The sequence below is a fragment of the Panulirus ornatus genome, chromosome 32 (assembly GCF_036320965.1).
Source record: "Panulirus ornatus isolate Po-2019 chromosome 32, ASM3632096v1, whole genome shotgun sequence".
In the NCBI taxonomy this organism is placed as follows: Eukaryota; Metazoa; Arthropoda; class Malacostraca; order Decapoda; family Palinuridae; genus Panulirus; species Panulirus ornatus.
In genome coordinates this window covers 3,342,176-3,364,280 of record NC_092255.1, presented here as the reverse complement: position 1 = coordinate 3,364,280, position 22,105 = coordinate 3,342,176, and the positions used below count along the sequence as shown (strand labels likewise).

The window sequence follows — 22,105 nt, the reverse complement described above, 5'->3', positions numbered from 1 at the left end:
CCATTCGTTCACACTCAGTCTCTAGCTGTGTGTGTGTGTGTGTGTGTGTGTGTGTGTGTGTGTGTGTTATGTCTATATATCTATCTGTATCTCTGACTCCCATTCCCTTGAGGAACTCTCATCAAGGGGATGCCTCCTTTGCACATACCATTCCATGCATTTTTCCACCATTTCGCTCCCTCCAATATTCTTCCATTCTGTTTGCCCATGTCACGTACTACTTTTGAAAGTTAGTATAAGTATGTTTGTTTTTGAGTATGTGTGTGTGTGTTTGTAATTGCATTGATTTTAGAATTGAATTAACCATCTGTATCATAAACTACTGGGATGTTAAAAAAACCTTTGTAAACAAAAGATATATTAGATGGCTTTAAGAAAAGGTAGCTTATCTTATTTCCTTAAGTTTCTTAATATTGATTTTTCCTTGCAATTTTCGATTATGATTGTTGAATCATAAATTTTTTTTTTCAGCTAGTTCAGCCTCTTTACCTAAGCCAGCAATTAAAAATGAAGTTAATCAGCATTATGTTCAAGGCAGTGGCTTCAGGCTCAGTTGTTCATTGATGTACTCCAAGAAAGTTAGATTCAGTTGGGTTCTTCCTAGGGAATCAGTAGTGAGTATATATGTAACATTTATTATTTGTGATGTATATTGGATAAGAAATAAATTTTCAAAATTTTTTATCAGTCTGCTTATTATGATCTCTTAAGTATTTTCATTTTGATATAAAGTTACTCATTTTATTTTCTTGTGCTGTCATTATATTCTTGTAAATCCTTTTATACCAAAGTGCTTATGCCCCTTTGTGGTAATGGTATAGAATGTTTCAAACAATATGTGTTAGTTGAGAGAATTATGTTAAAATGGTTGGATGGTGATAGAGTAATACCATGTAAAGGTTTCTTGGTAATTTTACCCTTTTTTAAAAGGTGTGAAAATTTGAGGCCTCCCTTCATTCATCGTGCAAAAACTACTAAAGTTATTTTTGTATTTGTGAATAAGTGCTCATGAATATAGAAATATGATTATATATTTATTTATTCATTTATTATACTTGATTGTCGTTTTCCGTGTCAGAAAGGTAGCGCAAGGAAACAGACAAAAGAATGGCCCAACCCACCCACATAAGTATATATATTTTTTATTATTATCATACTTTGTTGCTGTCTCCCACGTTAGCAAAGTAATGCAAGGAAAAAGACGAAAGGATGGCCCAAACCACCCTCTCTTTTTTTTTTTTTTTCCAAAAGAAGGAACAGAGAAGGGGGCCAGGTGAGGATATTCCCTCAAAGGTCCAGTCCTCTGTTCTTAATGCTACTTCGCTAATGCGGGAAATGGCGAATAGTATGAAAGAAAGAAAGAATATATATATATATTTATATTTTTATTTATTTATTTTGCTTTGTCGCTGTCTCCCGCGTTTGCGAGGTAACGCAAGGAAACAGACGAAAGAAATGGCCCAACCCACCCCCATACACATGTATATACATACACGTCCACACACACAAATATACATACCTATACATCTCAATGTATACATATATATACACACACAAACATATACATATATACTTTTTTTTTTTTCATACTATTCGCCATTTCCCGCGATAGCGAGGTAGCGTTAAGAACAGAGGACTGGGCCTTTGAGGGAATACCCTCACCTGGCCCCCTTCTCTGTTCCTTCTTTTGGGAAAAAAAAAAAAAAAAAAAAAAACATATATACACATGTACATAATTCATACTGTCTGCCTTTATTCATTCCCATCGCCACCTCGCCACACATGGAATAACAACTCCCTCCCCCCTCATGTGTATGAGGTAGCGCTAGGAAAAGACAACAAAGGTCCCATTCATTCACACTCAGTCTCTAGCTGTCATGTAATAATGCACTGAAACCAGAGCTCCCTTTCCACATCCAGGCCCCACAGAACTTTCCATAGTTTACCCCAGACGCTTCACATGCCCTGGTTCAATCCATTGACAGTACGTCGACCCCGGTATACCATATTGTTCCAATTCACTCTATTCCTTGCACACCTTTCACCCTCCTGCATGTTCAGGCCCCGATCACTCAAAATCTTTTTCACTCCACCTTTCCACCTCCAATTTGGTCTCCCACTTCTCCTCGTTCCCTCCACCTCTGACACATATATCCTCTTGGTCAATCTTTCCTCACTCATTTTCTCCATGTGACCAAACCATTTCAAAACACCCTCATCTGCTCTCTCAACCACACTCTTTTTATTACCACACATCTCTCTTACCCTATTATTACTTACTTGATCAAACCACCTCACACCACATATTGTCCTCAAACATCTCATTTCCAGCACATCCACCCTCCTGTGCACAACTCTATCCATAGCCCACGCCTTGCAACCATACAACATTGTTGGAACCACTGTTCCTTCAAACATACCCATTTTTGCTTTCTGAGATAATGTTCTCAACTTCCACACATTCTTCAACGTTCCCAGAATTTTCGCCCCCTCCCCCATCCTATGATTCACTTCCGCTTCCATGGTTCCATCCGCTGCCAAATCCACTCCCAGATATCTAAAACACTTTCACTCCATCTTTCCACCTCCAATTTGGTCTCCCATATGTTATATGAGATAAAACTTGTTTACTAGATCAACCAACTGTAAGTAGACAAAAATACTTGTAAATTTTTTATTCATATGATTAGGGTCACTAAAAATCATAGAATTTTTCTTTTCTAATTCAGAGTTAAGCATTCTTAATTGGGATCATCACATTAGAAACCTCCTTAGGCATTCCTAAGTATGGACAATAATGTCATTACAGATGGATGGCAGTGGATGCCACAGATGCCGTAAGTCTCTAGAGATGGCACTCAACCACCTTCTGTGGTCACAAGTGGGTTGTGAGGCTTTCAGCCACCTTTCATGACATCTTTTGTTTGGGTTATCAACTATGGTCAGTACACAGTGACTATATGGTGCAAATAATTCGACTCACAGAAGGAAATTATGTTTGTAGATTTACATTTGTAACACCTTGAGAGACAGTAATACATGCCCATAACACTGAAAGGGTTGTCTACTTAGCTAATTATTTGTATAACAACTATCTAGCAAGTATTAGAAAAATGTTATCACATTGGTTATGATATTCATGTATCTTGATAGTGGTTGAATGACCTAACTGGAATTGGCATGATTGTTGTTGTAGAAGTAAAATTGTCATGATGTTAATTTCATTAGTCAAAACCCCTTTTTCTTTGCAGTCAAAATGCCAAAATATGTGATATGTGAAAAATTGGGAAGTACCATATGCTGGTTGCTTTCTCTACTGTTCAGATTAACTTGGTTAAAGATGACTGTAAATTCACATCATCTACAGGTTCACAACATCACCCTACCAGCCAGTGTGATTAACCCAGGTGAAACCCAAACCAGCATATTATATGTCCACAATGCAACATTGAGCGATTCTGGAGCTTACACTTGTAAAGTAACAGCATCTGGCACAGAATCTAACCAAGAAACTATTCAAATTAATATACAAGGTACAGTAAATCTTAGTTGCTTTTTGTATTGTGATGTGTTGGGAGAATTTTAACATCTAGCAAGTATATATCCAGAATGTGGTAAAAAAAAAGGGGGTTGAATTATGAACTCACCAAGGTAACGATGAAAAGTTCATAACGAGCGGTAGGTGAAAATACATTGCATCTTAGAGATCTAAGTTTTTGAGTTATTTGATTGTTAAAGAAAATCAATAATAGTCAGTTTCTTATAAAACTAAATTCAACTTTTGTACAGAAATAATGTTATTGTCATTTACTGAAAATATGTTTGTGACATTTGATAAAATAGAACAGGTGATGGTAGTAACAGAAGTAGTTTGTTTGACGAATCAAATAAATATGCTTTTGCAAAAAGAATACATTTTGTTAATATGAACTGATGTCATTGTTTTAGAAAGGTGGTGAAATTGATGAAGTTCTTTCCACTGAAATATATGAATATATGTACTTATACATTTATTTTTCCATATGAATGGAAGAAAGCTTTTGTGGTGATGAATAAAGATAAACAGACAACTCTGTGTATGAGAGGGTGATAGAGAGATGTGATAGTAAGTGAAATACATTTTAGAGAGGTGAACAGATTTTACTCATACAGTTTAGACATATGGAAATGTTGAATTAGGAGAGACTTTTTAGGAGGATATTCATGTCAGAAATGAGGGGGATTAAGGAGGAGGGGAAGATTGAGGATGAGATGGAAGGGAGGAGTGAAAGATGCTTTGAGTTAACGTGGCCTGAACAGGCAGGAAGGAGTGAGCCATGCTTAAGACAGCAAAAGTGAAGAGATATGGTATACTGAACCAAGACATATGAAGTGGTCAGGGGAAAACACAGAAATGTTTGGAATGTGGCTATGGTTTCAGTGCATTAAACAAGACCCCTAGAACACTCACTGCTCACATACCTTGCACTCTTGGCACATAGATACACACACAATATTACTAAACTCTGTGACCTTTGGTCTTGCCTGGTGGATTAAGATGGTTTCCCAAGTGCTGCAGGAGTTTTGGAGAGAGAGAGAAGGGACTCATAAGGCAGGAAGAAGGTAAGCATATTTTGTTTATAATTACCCCATGATCAAAAGGGTCCTGTTGTTGCACACCAAGACCCCTTTTCTATGGGAATATGCAGCCTAAGGCTGCACCACACTGAATAACAGGTGCAGATGGACTCCCAGGAAGCAAGCACTTCTTTGATGGGGCTGTATACTGCTTTACCAACTAATGATGATACATCCTTGCCAGTGGTGATATTTCACGTGTTATTTAACCTCATGTAGGTTGAGTCCAGTGACGCCATTTAAAAAGAAAAAAGCTTGATTGCTGTTTCCTGTGGTAGTGAGGTAGTGCCAGTAAATAGATGAAGGAAGGCACATCCACTATGATGGAGCCCACTGAACTCACTATGGGTCAAAACACATAAGCCGTACTTTCCAGCAAGTCATATAGTGAGTTCAGTGAGCTCCATCACATGTAGATTATCAAAATGATAAGTTTCTTTATTAAGCCCACTAGTGGGTAAGATATGAAATTCTTATATCATGAACATTGTAGATTTAGTTAACAATTGTTGTTTCCTGATGTGATAAGACTGGTAGGTGAACAATTGTTGTTTCCTGATGTGATAACACTGGTAGGTGAACAATTTTTGTTTGCTGATGTGATAACACTGGTAGGGGATTCCAGTGAAAAACTGCAAGTTTGGGACAAAAGTTTGGGACAGAGTTTGGGAGAGTATGTGAGAAGAGGAAGTTGAAAGTAAATGTGATTAAAAGCAAGGTTATCAGGTTTAGGAAAGAAGAGGTGATAGGTTAGTTGGGATGAAAGTTTGAATGGAGAAAATTTGGAGGAAATGAAGTGCTTTAGATATGTGGGAGTGGACATGGCAGCATATGGAACCATGAAAGTGGAAATGAGTTGTACAATGCAGTCATCATAAAGCAAACACTGAGTGCATACTGCTCAGTCCATTAGGATTTTTAATCAAATGTAGTACTGTAGAGTGATGTTATCCTATGAACTGATTAGATATTTTTTTGTGGCACTAATTTCATGTCTTTATGATTTCAGAATCACTGGAACCTTTCATCAACATCACAGGTTCCAGTTTTATCAAGATTAATGAAGGTCAGCTTTTGAAATGGAGGACCGATATCAGGGCCTATCCTGCTGATCCTGAGATTATATATAGAGACTGGAATGGCTTGGAAATAAAAGAAACACCAAGGGTCTGTATTTGTAAATTCAGGGAAATTTGCTGTCCTTGTAGGTCATGTTCAGGTTATTAGATTTTTTATGAAATGCTATTCAAATGTGATATAAGAGTCAAATATAGAATTTGATATTGCAAATCTGCAGTGATATCTGATGCTATAGAGTACTGAGAGAAATGGTAACTGAGCTGTGTGCTGCTGATTAGGATACTGATGTTGATTGCTAAGGATTTGATTCAAGTTTTTTTTCTTAATTGGGGTTTACTCTCCAAGTTTTTTCAGAAATAGGATGCATCCTTTCAGAGAAGAGATATATTTATTTATAGTGTCCTTGCTCCTGTCCCAGGACCATGTTTTGTAGAGATCCCTCAGCACCCATAAAGTCTAACATGTCTACTGGGTAGAACCACAGGTCAAGAAGTAAGGTGATGTTGTGTGTTTGTCGTAGTGAGATTTGTGCCAGGGAAACTGGGGGATAGTTGCATCTTGGGCATGAGGTGACTTGTGATATATTGAATATAGTGTTTGTAATTTTGGAGATACATGATGTTGAGAAAGTGTGACTCATACATGTCTTGGGAGTGTAGTTTAAGATGAGAATAATTACCCATTAGAACCACGTGAGCAGGGAGTTTTACAGTCATAGGACTGTGAACCTTCTCTACTGTCATACAGCTTCTTCAATTTCTAAAGGTCTGCAGTCTTAGGACCCATCTCTTGAACTTTCTCTGCTATCATACAACTTCTTGAATTTCTATTTGCTATCCTCATTCACAGTTGTATCATTTAATTTATTCCATTCATCCACAACTTTACATGTCTTCTAATAAGTTTCTTGCATGATTTTATATTATGGCTTCTAGTTGTTCACTCCTTTCATCATTTCAAACAATGGTTCTTGGAAACTGAACTCCTTTTACAAATCTATGAAAAGGGTTGTAGGGCTATGTCTATACATGGCCCCAGCTTAATGCTGGGGATGCAGTCATGTGAACCATAAGTTAGTGGATGCACTACACACTTGATCACACTTTACCATACGATTCAGTGGGAGAAGAGGAGTAGGGTATGTTCCTGGGGGAGATTTTTCAACCAAACTTTCGTATACAAAATGAAATTATAGTGGAAAAGTTTGAAAGATATTAGAGTATGATTTGTTTTAGTGAATTTGGTTTCATTTTATTCACTGTAGGTAGGTTTAGGTATGTAACACTTTTTTCCCCCAGGTTGCAGGATTATGACATATACTTTGTTATATTTCAGCAACTTTAAATCAAATTGTGTATTATATCCCTATAGGTAACTACTGAGTTTCATGCTGGCGCTGGTGTTTCATGGCTAAGAATCAAGAATGTTACTGCTAATGATTTTGGGAATTACTCTGTGGAGGGAATAAGCGGAAGCAAAAGAGACTCTGCTACCTTAGTTGTTCAAGTTAAGAGTGAGTGAGATATGTTTATTTACAAAGTATAAATTTTTCAGCCTTTCATTTTTTTTAGAATTGTGCAATAGTGAAACTGATATTGATTTTGTTTTTGCACTCCATTAATTCACTTATTTATTTGTTATACTTAACCGCCATCTCCCGCATTAGCGAGGTAGCGCAAGGAAACAGACAAGGAATGGCCCAACCCACCCATGTACACATGTATATACATAAATGCCCACACTCTCACATATACATACATATACATACAGAGACATATACATGCATATTGGAAAGGATCACAATTTTGCACTTGATCAAAGATATTCCTATGAGTCCATATGCATTCATCCATTCCCATCGCCACCCTGTCACACACGAAATAGCATCCTCCCCCCTCCAACGAGGCAGTGCCAGGAACAGAAAAAAAGGTCACATTCTTTCACACTCAGTCTCTTGCTGTCATGTTGTTATGCACTGAAACCAAAGCCCCCTTTCCACATTCAGGCCCCACAGACCTGTCCATGGTTTGCCCCAGACACTTCACATGCCTTGGTTCAATCCATTGACAACACATTGACCCTGGTATACCACATCGTTCCAATTCACTCTATTCCTTGCACACCTTTCATCCACCTGTATTTTGAGGCCCCGATCACCCAAAATAATTTTCACTCCAACCTTCCACCTCCAATTTCGTCTCCCGCTTCTCCTTCCCTCCACCTCTGACACATATATCCTTTTTTGTCAATCTTTCCTCACTCATTCTTTCCATGTGTCCAAACCATTTTAACCTTTTCTGCTTTCTCAACCACACTCTTATTATTACCACACATCTCTCTTACCCTTTCATTACTTACTCGATCAAACTGCCTCACACCACATATTGTCCTCAAACATTTCATTTCCAACACATCCACCCTCCTCTTCACAACCTTATCTATAGCCCATGCCTCACTACCATATAACATTGTTGGAACCACTATTCCTTCAAACATACCCATTTTTGCTCTCCGAGATAACGTTCTTGCCTTCCACACATTCTTCAGTGCTCCTAGAACCTTCGCTCCCTCCCCCACCCAATAGGCTCACTTCCACTTCCATGGATCCATCCGCTGCTAAGTCAACTTCCAGATATCTAAAACACTTCACTTCCTCCATTTTTTCTCCATTCAAACTTACCTCTTAGTCAACTTGTCCCTCAACCTTACTGAACCTAATAACCTTGCTCTTATTCACATTTATTCTCAACTTCCTTCTTTCACACACTACCAAACTCAGTCACCAACTTCTGCAGTTTCTCACCCGAATCAGCCACCAGTGCTGTATCATCAGCGAACAAAAACTGACTCACTTCTCAAGCCTTCTTATCCAGAACTGATTGCATACTTGCCCCTCTCCAAAACTCTTACATTCCCCTCCCTATCCACCCAACCCATAAACAAATTAGACAATCATGGAGATGTCACGCACCCCTGCCGCAAACCAACACTCACTGAGAACTAATCACTTTCCTCTCTTCCTACTTGTACACATGCCGTACATACTTTGTAAAAACTTTTCACTGCTTCTAGCAACTTACCTCCCACACCATATACTCCTAAAACCTTCAAAAAAGCATCTCTATCTACCCTTTCATATGCCTTCTCCAGGGCCATAAATGCTACTTACAAATCTGTCTGTTTTTCTAAGTATTTCTCACATACATTCTTCAAAGCAAACACCTGATCCACACGTCCTCTACCACTTCTGAAACCACACTGCTCTTCCCCAGTCTGATCCTCTGTACATGCCTTTACCCTCTTAATCAATACCCTCCCATTTAATTTCCCAGGAATAATCAACAAACTTATGCCTCTGTAATTTGGACACTCACCTTTATCCCCTTTCCCTTTGTACAATGGCACTATGCATGCATTCTGCCAATCCTCAGGCACCTCACCATGATCCTTACATGCATTAGATATCCTTACCAACCAATCAACAACACAGTCATCCCCTTTTTTATAAGTTCCACTGCAAGACCATCCAAACCTGCTGCCTTGGTGGCTTTCATCTTCTGCAAAGCTTTCACTACCTCTATGTTCACCAAACCATTCTCCCTGACCCTTTCACTTTGCACACCACCCCGACCAGAACCCTATATCTGCCACTCTCTCATCAAATACATTCAACCTTCAAAATACTCACTCCATCTCCTTCTCACTTCATCACTTCTTGTTATTGCCTCCCCATTTGCCCCCTTCACTGATCTTCCCATTTGTTCTCTTGTCTTATGCACTTTATTCACCTCCTTCTAAAACATCTTTTTATTGTCCCAAAAATTTAATGATACTCACCCCCACCCTCATTTGCCCTCTTTTTCACCTCTTTCTTTTATACATCTCCCAGTCATTTGCACTACTTCCCTGCAAAAATTGTCCAAACACCCTCTCCTTTTTCACCGACAATCTTACTTCATTCCATCATTCACTACCCTTTCTAATCTGCCCACCTTTCTCATGTTATGTGCATCTTTTGTGCAAGCCAACACTGCTTCCCTAAATACATCATATTCCTCCCCCACTCCCCTTGCATCATTTGCTCTCACCTTTTGCCATTCTGCACTCATTCTCTCTTGATACTTCCTCACACATGTCTCCTTTCCAAGCTCACTTACTCTCACCACTCTCTTCTTCCTAACATTCTCTCTTCTTTTCTGAAAACCTCAACAAATCTTCACCTTTGCCTCCTCAAGATAGTGATCAGACATCCCTCCAGCTACCCCACTCATCACATTAACATCCAAAAGTCTCTCTTTTACATGCCTGTCAATTAACACACAATCCAGTAACGCCCTCTGGCCATCTCTCCTACTTACATACGTATACTTATGTATATCTCTCATTTTAAACCAGGTGTTCCTAATCACCAGCCCTTTTGCAGCATATAAATCTACAAGCTCTTCACAGTTTCCATTTACAATACTGAACTCCCCATGTATGCCAGTTATACCCTCGACTGCCACATTACTGGCCTTCGCATTCATATCACACATCACAGTAACCTGGCCTTGTGCATCAAAGCTGCTAACACACCTCTCATGATCTTTCTTCTCATGACCAGGTGCATAGGCACGAATAATCAGCTGTCTCTCCTTCCACTTTCAGTTTTACCCAAATCAATCTTAAGTTTACTTTCTTACACTCTATCACATATTCCCATGACTCCTGCTTCAGGAGGAGTGCTGCTCCTTCCTTTGCTCTTGTCCTCTCACTAACTCCTGAAATAGTTTTCTCTTTTTTGTGTATGAACTTTCATACATTTTATAATGAAATACAAAAATGTCCAGAAATAAAGACCATTAGTTTACATCATCTTTTGCCTTGAAATTTAGATATAGAAGACTGAAAGTTAAGAAGAAATGTAGTAGTTTATGCATAGACAGTAATATCATTAGAAAGTCAGTTGAATGGAAGAAGAGTTATGTGTAGTGCAGAGAAACCACAGCTCTCTATCCACATTCAGGCCCCACAGACCTTTCCATTGTTTACCCCAGATGTTTCACATGCCTTGATTCAATCCATTGATGGCCATTTCCAGTGTTAACAAAGTAGCACTAAGTAACAGATGAAGAAAGGCCATATCTACTTGCACACACTGTACATATATGCACATATATATATATATATATATATATATATATATATATATATATATATATATATATATATATATATATGCATACACATACATACTTTTTTCATACATATTCGCCATTTCCCTTGTTAGTGAGGTAGTGTTATGAACCGAGGACTGAGCCTAGGAGGGAAAACCCTTACTTGGTCCCCTTCTCTGCTCCTTCTTTTGGAAAAGTAGAAATTAGAGGGTGGGATTTCCAGCCCCCCACTCCCCCAGCTTTTAGTCGCCTTTTATGAGATGTAGGGAATACCTGGGAAGTATTCTTTCTCCCCTATCCCCAGGGACAACACATAACATACATATGTACACATTCTTACTTGTTTGCCTTCATCCATTTCCAACGCCACCTTGCCCCATACGAAACAGCACAAATGCATGAAAGAAAAGAAAAAAAGTGATACATATACATTCTTTTCTTCCCCCACACCTGATCACAGCCCCCTGTGTCAGCAAGGTAGCACCAGGGAACAGATAAAGAAAGGCCACATTTGCTCACATTCATGCTCGAGAGAGCAATTTCCATCTTCATATATGTTGGCATCCTGAGATACATTGCCATTTTGTGAATAGATGGCTGAGTAAAGGCTTTCCTGATAGATTTGCTTTTTCTTCTTTATGATGCCGGTGCTACACCCATTAACACATAATAATGAGAAGCTGCGAGGCACTAGACCCACACATAAGTTCATCCAGATTCTTGAACAGGCTCACTTGTAATAAGGGTTCATGTAGGCAGAAGTATAGAGATTTTGATGCGTCTTACCTTTGTATGCGAGCACAGAATTGGTGTGGTGGGTAGCACAGCATGCACAGCATTGGCACCTTGCGGCATACAGCCAACTGGGTCTGTGTTATACCATGACAGCTCATGTTATGATGAAAAAATGGGAGTAATTTAAGTGCCCACATTATATCGTAATCTTTATGTTTTGAGATGATGGAAAACCAGGCAAGTGAGGTATAGCTTACAGTGGAGTGGATACATGTGTATAAGATGTTGAGGGATTCTTTCTTCTTGGCCAAATCTTGAGGGCATTTAGTTTATGTATTGATTTTATTGGTGTGGGGAGTGAATGTCACGTGTGTTACATATAATACCTAGAATGGTTGATGTTTTGCTTCAGTTTATAGGTATGTATATACATTTCTCTTAACTTTTATCTGTTCAAGGTTGCTTTTGTTGAGTCTTAGAATTCCAGTATTATTTCACATTTCTACTCAGTTTTATATAGATTTTTAGTAACATCGTAAACTTAGGTCTTTCCATGACTCAGGTATTGTTCCCAAATATAGACCAAAAATATTGACTTGTGCTCCTCATTATTTACATATTACCTTTGTAAGATGTAATCTGTTGCTTCCATCTGCTAATATGATAACAACACATCCTTTACAGTTGATTTAGTTTATGTATTGATTTTATTGGTGTGGGGAGTGAATGTCACGTGTGTTACATATAATACCTAGAATGGTTGATGTTTTGCTTCAGTTTATAGGTATGTATATACATTTCTCTTAACTTTTATCTGTTCAAGGTTGCTTTTGTTGAGTCTTAGAATTCCAGTATTATTTCACATTTCTACTCAGTTTTATATAGATTTTTAGTAACATCGTAAACTTAGGTCTTTCCATGACTCAGGTATTGTTCCCAAATATAGACCAAAAATATTGACTTGTGCTCCTCATTATTTACATATTACCTTTGTAAGATGTAATCTGTTGCTTCCATCTGCTAATATGATAACAACACATCCTTTACAGTTGATTTAGTTTATGTATTGATTTTATTGGTGTGGGGAGTGAATGTCACGTGTGTTACATATAATACCTAGAATGGTTGATGTTTTGCTTCAGTTTATAGGTATGTATATACATTTCTCTTAACTTTTATCTGTTCAAGGTTGCTTTTGTTGAGTCTTAGAATTCCAGTATTATTTCACATTTCTACTCAGTTTTATATAGATTTTTAGTAACATCGTAAACTTAGGTCTTTCCATGACTCAGGTATTGTTCCCAAATATAGACCAAAAATATTGACTTGTGCTCCTCATTATTTACATATTACCTTTGTAAGATGTAATCTGTTGCTTCCATCTGCTAATATGATAACAACACATCCTTTACAGTTGATTTACCTTTTAACTCAGTTTCTTTCTCAGGATTATTTCATTGATAAAATCCCTAGCATTTTCCCCAAAGGTCTGTCTGCCATTATCTGTTTTTATGCTAATAAAACAAATTAAAATTGTTTCATCAACACTTGCAGGCAAACCTTCAGCAGTTTTTGAAGGAGCACCATCCTTTGTCATGGTTGGGCACAAGCTGGAAATTTCATGTGAAGCAAAGGGTTTTCCACTTCCTACTATTAAGTGGACTTTCAAGGCTTGCCTTGATGGCCAGCAAAACTGCCCTGGTAGCTTTACAGACCTACAGGTAATTATTGGAATTCATTAATGCTTGCTCATACATAAGGTAAAGCATTCACTGGTCACTTAGGGTCAAGTCTACATGGATTCGAATCATGTTGACAGAAGCCAATTCACAATCAACCCTTCTGTTTTCCCCCTCCTCCAAAGGTACTGGTCATTAAAATAGGAACCTGGCTTAGGTAAGTTCATTAGTTAAAGAGACTCTTTTGCCATGGCCAACCCCTTGAGGGAGGTCCAGAAAGGAATAGGCTTTAGAGATAAAGATAGATAGGGGTAAATTATGGAAAGGTCTGTGGGGCCTGGATAGGGATAGGGAGCTGTGGTTTCGGTACATCACACATGACAACTAGAGACTGAGTATGAATGAATGTGGCCTTTTTTGTCTGTTTTCCTGGTGCTACTTCGCTGAAGTGGGGGGCAGCGATGTTGTTTCCTGTGGGGTGGGGTAGTGACAGGAATGGATGAAAGTAAGCAAGTATGAATATGTACTTGTGTATATATGTATTTATCCCTGGGGATAGGGGATTAAGAATACTTCCCACGTATTCCCTGCGTGTCGTAGAAGGCGACTAAAAGGGGAGGGAGCGGGGGGCTGGAAATCCTCCCCTCTCGTTTTTTTTTTTTTTTAAATTTTCCAAAAGAAGGAACAGAGGGGGCCAGTTGAGGATATTCCAAAAAAGGCCCAGTCCTCTGTTCTTAGCGCTACCTCGCTAACGCGGGAAATGGCGAATAGTTTAAAAGAAAAAAGTATATATGTATGTCTGTGTATGTGTTTGTATATGTATTTATGTTGATATGTATATGTGCATATATGGGCGTTTGTGTATCTTTATGTATATATGAGTGGATGGGCCATTCTTCATCTGTTGTCTGGCGCTACCTTGCTGATGCAGGAAACGGCGATCAAGTATGATAAATGAATAAATATAAATATATATGTACAGAACATCAGATTGGGGAAGAGCCCCTCTCTCTAAAACTTTTGCATTCACCTTCCTAACAACTCCATCCATAAACAAATTAAACAACCATGGAGACATCATGCATCCCTGCCACAAACCGACATTTACTGGGAACCAACCACTTTCCTCTCTTCCTACTTGAACACATGCCTTACATCCTGGTAAGAACTTTTCACTCCTTCTAGTAACTTAATTTCCACACCATATACTCTTAATACCTTCCACAAAGCATCTCTATCAACCCTATCATAAGCTTTTGCCAGATCCATAAATGCTACATACAAATCCACTTGTTTTTCTAAGTATTTCTCACATACATTCTTCAAAGCAAACTCTTGATCCACACATCCTCTACCACTTCTGAAACCACACTGCTCTTCCCCAATCTGATGCTCTGTACATACCTTCACCCTCTCAATCAATACCCTCCCATATAATTTCCCAGGAATACTCAACAAACTAATACCTCTGTGATTTGAACGCTCACCTTTATCCCCTTTGCCTTTGTAGAATGGCGCTATGCATGCATTCTGCGAATCCTCAGGCACTTCACCACGAGCCATACATACATTGAATATCCTCACCAACCAGTCAACAACACAGTCATCCCCTTTTTTAATAAATTCCATTGCAATACCATCCAAACCCGCTGCTTTGCCGGCTTTCATCTTCCGCAAAGCTTTTACAACCTCTTCTCTGTTTACCAAACCATTCCCCCTGACCCTCTCACATCGCACACCACCTCAACCAAAACACCTTATATCTGCCACTCTATCATCTAACACATTTAACAAACCATCAAAATACTCACTCCATCTTCTCACATCACCACTACTTGTTATTACCTCCCCATTATCCCCCTTCACCGAGGTCTCATTTGTTTTCTTGTCTTACGCACTTTATTTACCTCCTTCCAATACATCTTTTTATTCTCCGTAAAATTTAATGATACTCTTTCACCCCAACTCTCATTTACCCTCTTTTTCACCTCTTGCACCTTTCTCTTGACCTCCTGCCTCTTTCTTTTATACATCTCCCAGTCATTTGCACTATTTCCTTGTAAAACTTGTCCAAATGTCTTTCTTCTCTTTCACTAATAATTTTACTTCTTCATCCCACCACTCACTACCCTTTCTAATATGCCCACCTCCCACGCTTCTCATGCCACAAGCATCTTATGCGCCAGCCATCACTGCTTCCCTAAATACTTCCCATTCCTCCCCCACTCCCCTTACGTCCTTTGCTCTCACCTTTTTCCATTCTGCAAGGTTATTAGGTTTCATAGGGTTGAGGGACATGATAATTGGAGTGTGAGTTTGAATTGGAAAAAACTTAGAGGAAGTGAGGTGTTTTAGATACCAGGAGAGGACATGGCAGCAAATGGAACCATGGAAGTGGAAGTGAGTCATAGTTTGGTGAGGGGGCAAAGGTTCTGGGAGTGCTGGAGAATGTGTCGAAAAGAGAACGATATCTGGGAGGGTAGAAATGGATATATTTGAAATTATAGTAGTTCCAGTAATATTATGTGGTTGATAGGCATGAGTTATAGAATAGGTTGTATGAGGGAAGGTGGATGTGTTGGAAAGGTAATGTTTTAGGACAGTATGTGGTGTGAGAAGGTTTGATTGAATGAGTAATGAAAGGGTAAGAGAGAGAGATGTGGTAGTAAAAAGAGTGTGGTTGAGAGAGCTGAAGAGGGTTTGCTGAAATGGTTTGAACATGTGGAGAGAATGAGTGAGAAAAGGTTGACAAGGAGGAAATATATGTCAGAAGTGGAGTAACTAGTAGAACAGGAAGATCAAATTGGAGGTGGAAAGATGGAATGAAGAATATTTTGAGCAATGGGGGCTTGAACATGCAGCAGGGTGAAACACATGCAAGGGATAGAGTTAATTGGAATGATGTGCTGTCAGACTGAAGCAGGACATGCTTAGGTAATGTCATTGTCTTCCTCAGTTATATCTAATTTAGCTACCCTTGAGATTCATATATTGTAAGTTACACTGTATGCTTATCTTGTGACTTAGCTGTGACCTGTTTGCAATTCCATGAAATTAAAAAAGTCATCATAAGATGACTTATTGTTGTCTTTCTTATTCTGGTGGAGGAGCCTTGTGAAAATGTTTTTGGATCATCAGTCACAGTAACGTAATGGGCTGACACTGACTCAGACACAAGTACTTTTTTGTTAGACATTCATGAGTCATTCACACTCTACATGTTGATTACAGTATTAATGATAAGAGTAACAATATTGTATGTAACAGCTTAGGGAACTGGAAATCAGGGGAGTGTAAGAAATCAGACATTTACTTTTACTTTCACGTGCTTACCGCCCAAAAAGTATACTTCCTGAGGACCAGGCTCATAGTTAGGAGCTGGGCTAAAACTGCATGTTTTATGGGTAGCATGTAAAAATGTTTCATGGAAGAAAAATGTGTGCTTGTGTTATATGAACATGTCTAGTATGAAGTGATCATTGTCACTGAATCTTTTCAGACTAGTATATATAATTGCAAGTTTGGCAGAGGCATTGCTTTCATAACATTACCATGAGCTGGAAATTAACAACTTTAGTGGTTGTCAAGTTGAACTCCTCAGACCCAGTTAGCTGTCTTTCTTTCTGCCTCACCCACAAGTGGACTACTGGCATTCTGACCACAAATATACAGTATCTGTTGTATATAACTCTTGACAAATTTCAACTCACACAGCTTATTCCTGCAGTAAGCACAATGCACTAGCCCTGTCTTTATTGTGCATTGATAGGAGCGATAGGTAGAGCTAATATGTAGGAACATCTAGGTAGGAACATTAGGTAGAAACATTTGTTACAAGAATTAGGTAGGAACATTAGGCATGAGCATTAGGTAGAATTTGTCAGTAGGAATATTAGGTAGGAGTCTCTGCAAACACTTTGCTAGAGTTGCCCTTTGCTAGTGGCTTGTTAAAGGTGACTCACTAAAGGCTAAGAAGCAGCACTGGAGTTCACTGGTTATGGAGACTTTTGCCATGGCCACCCCATGAGAGAATTCCAGGTGGGGACAGGCATCAGAGATACAGGTAGAGAGATAGATAGGAAATTATCTTAAATGCACAATAGATAGAATAGAATTTATTTGTTTGACATTGATTCAGTGCAAGTGCAGTGTAAATCATTGTTTGCATGACATTTAGTTTTTAGTGTTTGAAGTTAATACAGTTTTAATGTTTCAGGTCGAAGACTTGGAAGATTCCACACTTGAACCTGGTAACATCAGGAGAGTAAAAATTGTGCACCATCTTCAAGAATCTGGAATTTTAAGTTGTGATACAGAAAATGAGTTTGGAGTGTTTAATGAAACCATTGGAGTTAGCATAAGTGGTCAGTATTTTATGTTCCATTGCTGTACTATCTCTGGAGTGTCTTTGATTTCACAGGAAATCTTAACTTGTTTGATTAGAAGGATAAATCTTTGCTAACAACTGTGTCTTCTTGTATGAAAAGCTCCTCTGGAATTGTTTTAGTATATTGATATACTACAGTGCACTTTGTGCTTCTCATAAAATCTTACTTGAGTGTTTTAGATTAGAAAACTTACTGAAAAAATTTTACATGAACATACAGGGAAGGCAAGAACGTATATAAGTATTTGATATTCAATATGTAAAAGGGTATTGGGTTGGCAACTGTATCCTAAAAGAAATAGGTCCTCTTTCCATTTGCAAGTGTGTAGGGTTCCAGCTTGGTAACCAGTTATGCAAGTTGACTCTTCTGCAAAATAGATAAGTGGCCTCAGACATAAGCAACGTTTTATACAATGCTCATAGCAACACATATAGATTTACATAGCTGAGATGAGTAAGTGATGAAAGTTCAAGATATCTTTAGGAAGGGAAGTTCACAGCCACAACCTTATCATGTAACACATTCATGATATTCAGACCACAATATATGGCTCATAGTCCTGAGGATTATGGATTTCCAATATTCTTCCTCTATTACAAATATGAATTTGGAGTTTTGCAGTAATCATCTTGGCTGATGTTTTTAAACAGACAGAAGAGCACCAGATTGATGCAACATGAGATCAGTTGGCAGACTGTATTTGCTAATATAGTGTTCTGACCTTTATGAAATTTATTGGGTATAAATGCATTTCAGATGGTAGAGGCACAGTCAAGGGCTGAACCAGGCTTTTTGAATATGATGAATTCTATTAATTTTTATTAAACAGAGTAGACTACTCTAAATTACTCAGAAAGACATTAGATTGGTGATAGAAATTTCTCTATTTTATTATTATGGAAGGTATTATGGAAGGTATTAAGAATATATGGTGTGGGAGGAAAGTTGTTAGAAGCAGTGAAAAGTTTTTATCGAGGATGTAAGGCATGTGTACGTGTAGGAAGAGAGGAAAGTGATTGGTTCTCAGTGAATGTAGGTTTGCGGCAGGGGTGTGTGATGTCTCCATGGTTGTTTAATTTGTTTATGGATGGGGTTGTAAGGGAGGTAAATGCAAGAGTCCTGGAAAGAGGGGCAAGTATGAAGTCTGTTGGGGATGAGAGAGCTTGGGAAGTGAGTCAGTTGTTGTTCGCTGATGATACAGCGCTGGTGGCTGATTCATGTGAGAAACTGCAGAAGCTGGTGACTGAGTTTGGTAAAGTGTGTGGAAGAAGAAAGTTGAGAGTAAATGTGAATAAGAGCAAGGTTATTAGGTACAGTAGGGGTGAGGGTCAAGTCAATTGGGAGGTGAGTTTGAATGGAGAAAAACTGGAGGAAGTGAAGTGTTTTAGATATCTGGGAGTGGATCTGTCAGCGGATGGAACCATGGAAGCGGAAGTGGATCATAGGGTGGGGGAGGGGGCGAAAATTTTGGGAGCCTTGAAAAATGTGTGGAAGTCGAGAACATTATCTCGGAAAGCAAAAATGGGTATGTTTGAGGGAATAGTGGTTCCAACAATGTTGTATGGTTGCGAGGCGTGGGCTATGGATAGAGATGTGCGCAGGAGGATGGATGTGCTGGAAATGAGATGTTTGAGGACAATGTGTGGTGTGAGGTGGTTTGATCGAGTAAGTAACGTAAGGGTAAGAGAGATGTGTGGAAATAAAAAGAGCGTGGTTGAGAGAGCAGAAGAGGGTGTTTTGAAATGGTTTGGGCACATGGAGAGAATGAGTGAGGAGAGATTGACCAAGAGGATATATGTGTCGGAGGTGGAGGGAACGAGGAGAAGAGGGAGACCAAATTGGAGGTGGAAAGATGGAGTGAAAAAGATTTTGTGTGATCGGGGCCTGAACATGCAGGAGGGTGAAAGGAGGGCAAGGAATAGAGTGAATTGGAGTCATGTGGTATACAGGGGTTGACGTGCTGTCAGTGGATTGAATCAAGGCATGTGAAGCGTCTGGGGTAAACCATGGAAAGCTGTGTAGGTATGTATATTTGCGTGTGTGGACGTGTGTATGTACATGTGTATGGGGGGGGGGGGGCCATTTCTTTCGTCTGTTTCCTTGCGCTACCTCGCAAACGCGGGAGACAGCGACAAAGTATAAAAAAAAAAAAAAAAAAAAAAAAAAAAAATTTATTTGTAATCGCTGTTTCCCCGCATCAGCGAGGTAGTGCCTGGAAACAGATGAAGAATAGCCCATCCACTCATATACACACATATATATATACATAAATGCCCACATATGCACATATACATACATTTACATATCAACATATACATACAGATACGCAGACATTACATACATTACTTCACATATTTTTTTTCTTTTTCAGATATTGGTGGGACTTTTGTTTTTCGTCATCAAGGAGAAGATGAAACAAACAACATAGTTTCAGGGACAACTATTGATGTTGTTGTTAATGACAACTTCTTTATCTTGTGTGGAGCTACTAAGTTTGATTACAAGAATGTTCATCTTACATTTTTGGAATCTGGTAAGTTATGATTAGCATTTCCAAGTGATTTTTCTTTCAAAATTCCATATATCTGAAGCATCTTTTGAAGCAGGAAGAAAAGTAGAGATTATAATTAATTTTTTATTATAGTTAGTCGCTGTCTCCTGTGTTAGTGAGGTAGCGCAAGAAAATAGATGAAAGAATGGCTCAACCCACCCACATACACATGTATGTGTTGTATAAACGCCCACGCATGCACATATACATACCTATACATTTCACTGTATACATACATATGCATACACAGACATATATACACATATACATATTCATACTTGCTGCCTTCATCCATTCCCATTGCCACTCCGCCACACAGGAAATAGCACCCCCCTCTCCCCTCATGTGCTTGATTTAGTGCTAGGAAAAGACAACAAAGGCCACATTCATTCACACTCAGTCTCTAGGTGTCATGAGTAATGCACTGAAACCACAGCTCCTTTTCTACATCCAGGCCCCACTAAACTTTCCATGGTTTACCCCAGGTGCTTCACATACCCTGGTTCAATCCATTGACAGCACATCGACCCCGGTATACCACATCGTTCCAATTTACTCTATTCCTTGCACGCCCTTCACTCTCCTGTATGTTCAGGCCCCAGTTACTCAAAATCTTTTTTCACTCCATCCTTCCACCTCCAATATGGTCTCCCACTTCTTGTTCCCTTTACCTCTGACACATATATCCTCTTTGTCAATCTTTCCTCACTCATTCTCCCCATGTGACCAAACCATTTCAATACACCCTCTTCTTCTCTCTCATCCACACTCTTTTCGTTACCACACATCTCTCTTACCCTTTCATTACTTACTCGATCAAACTACCTCAGACCACATATTGTCCTCAAAACATCTCATTTCTAACACATCCACCCTCCTCCACACAACCCTATCTATAGCCCATGCCTTGCAACCATATAACATTTTTGGAACCACTATTCCTTCAAACATACCCATTTTTGCTTTCCAAGATAACATTCTCACCTTCCACATATCCTTCCATACTCCCAGAACCTTCGCCCCCTCCCCCACCCTGTGACTCACTTCCGCTTCCATTGTTCCATCTACTGCTAAATCCACTCCCAGATATCTAAAACACTTCACTTCCTCCAGTTTTTCTCCATTCAAACTTACCTCCCAATTGTCCCTCAACCCTACTGAACCTAATAACCTTGTCCTAATTCACATTTACTCTCAGCTTTCTTTCACACGTTCTACCAAACTCAGTCACCAACTTCTGCAGTTTCCCACCTGAATCAGCCACCAATGCTGTATCATCAGCAAACAACAACTGGTTTCCTTTCCAAGCCCTCTCATCCACAGTAGCCTGCATGCTTGCCCCTCTCCAAAACTCTTTCATTCACCTCCCAAACAACTCCATCCATAAACAAATCAAATAACCATGGAGACATCACGCATCCTTGCCACAAACCGGCCTTCACTGGAAACCAATCACTTTCCTCTCTTCCTACTCGTACACATGCCTCACATCCTTGGTAGAAACTTTTTACTGCTTCTAGCAGCTTATCTCCCACCCCATATACTCTTAATACCTTCCACAAAGCATCTCTATCAACCTTACCATATGCCTTCTCCAGATCCATAGATGCTACAAACAAATCCATCTGTTTTTGTAAGTATTTCTCATATACATTCTTCAAAGCAAATACCTGATCCACACATCCTCTACCACTTCTGAAACCACACTGCTCTTCTCCAATCTGATCCTCTGTACATGCCTTTACCCTCTCAATCAATACCCTCCCGTATAATTTCCCAGGAATACTCAACAAACTTATACTTTATCTGATGTACACTTAAAATCTGGAAACTTCAGAACTCCATGAACTAAAGATATCTGGAAAATTTTGCTGGATTTTCTAGATAATTTTTATTATA

General features: G+C 39.0%; 1 protein-coding gene across 8 annotated transcripts in view; it reads left to right on the top strand.

The window, feature by feature from the left end:
- LOC139758988 (vascular endothelial growth factor receptor 1-like) overlaps positions 1–22,105 on the top strand; it is a 150,500-nt gene that overhangs the window by 84,285 nt on the left and 44,110 nt on the right. For all 8 annotated transcript variants that reach the window (XM_071680863.1, XM_071680868.1, XM_071680862.1 and 5 more), the window contains 7 exons: positions 472–614; positions 3,368–3,533; positions 5,627–5,784; positions 7,069–7,210; positions 13,143–13,309; positions 17,484–17,631; positions 20,027–20,188. In XM_071680863.1, the coding sequence (XP_071536964.1) occupies positions 472–614; positions 3,368–3,533; positions 5,627–5,784; positions 7,069–7,210; positions 13,143–13,309; positions 17,484–17,631; positions 20,027–20,188 (1,086 nt within the window). The remainder of the gene's footprint in view (positions 1–471; positions 615–3,367; positions 3,534–5,626; positions 5,785–7,068; positions 7,211–13,142; positions 13,310–17,483; positions 17,632–20,026; positions 20,189–22,105) is intronic.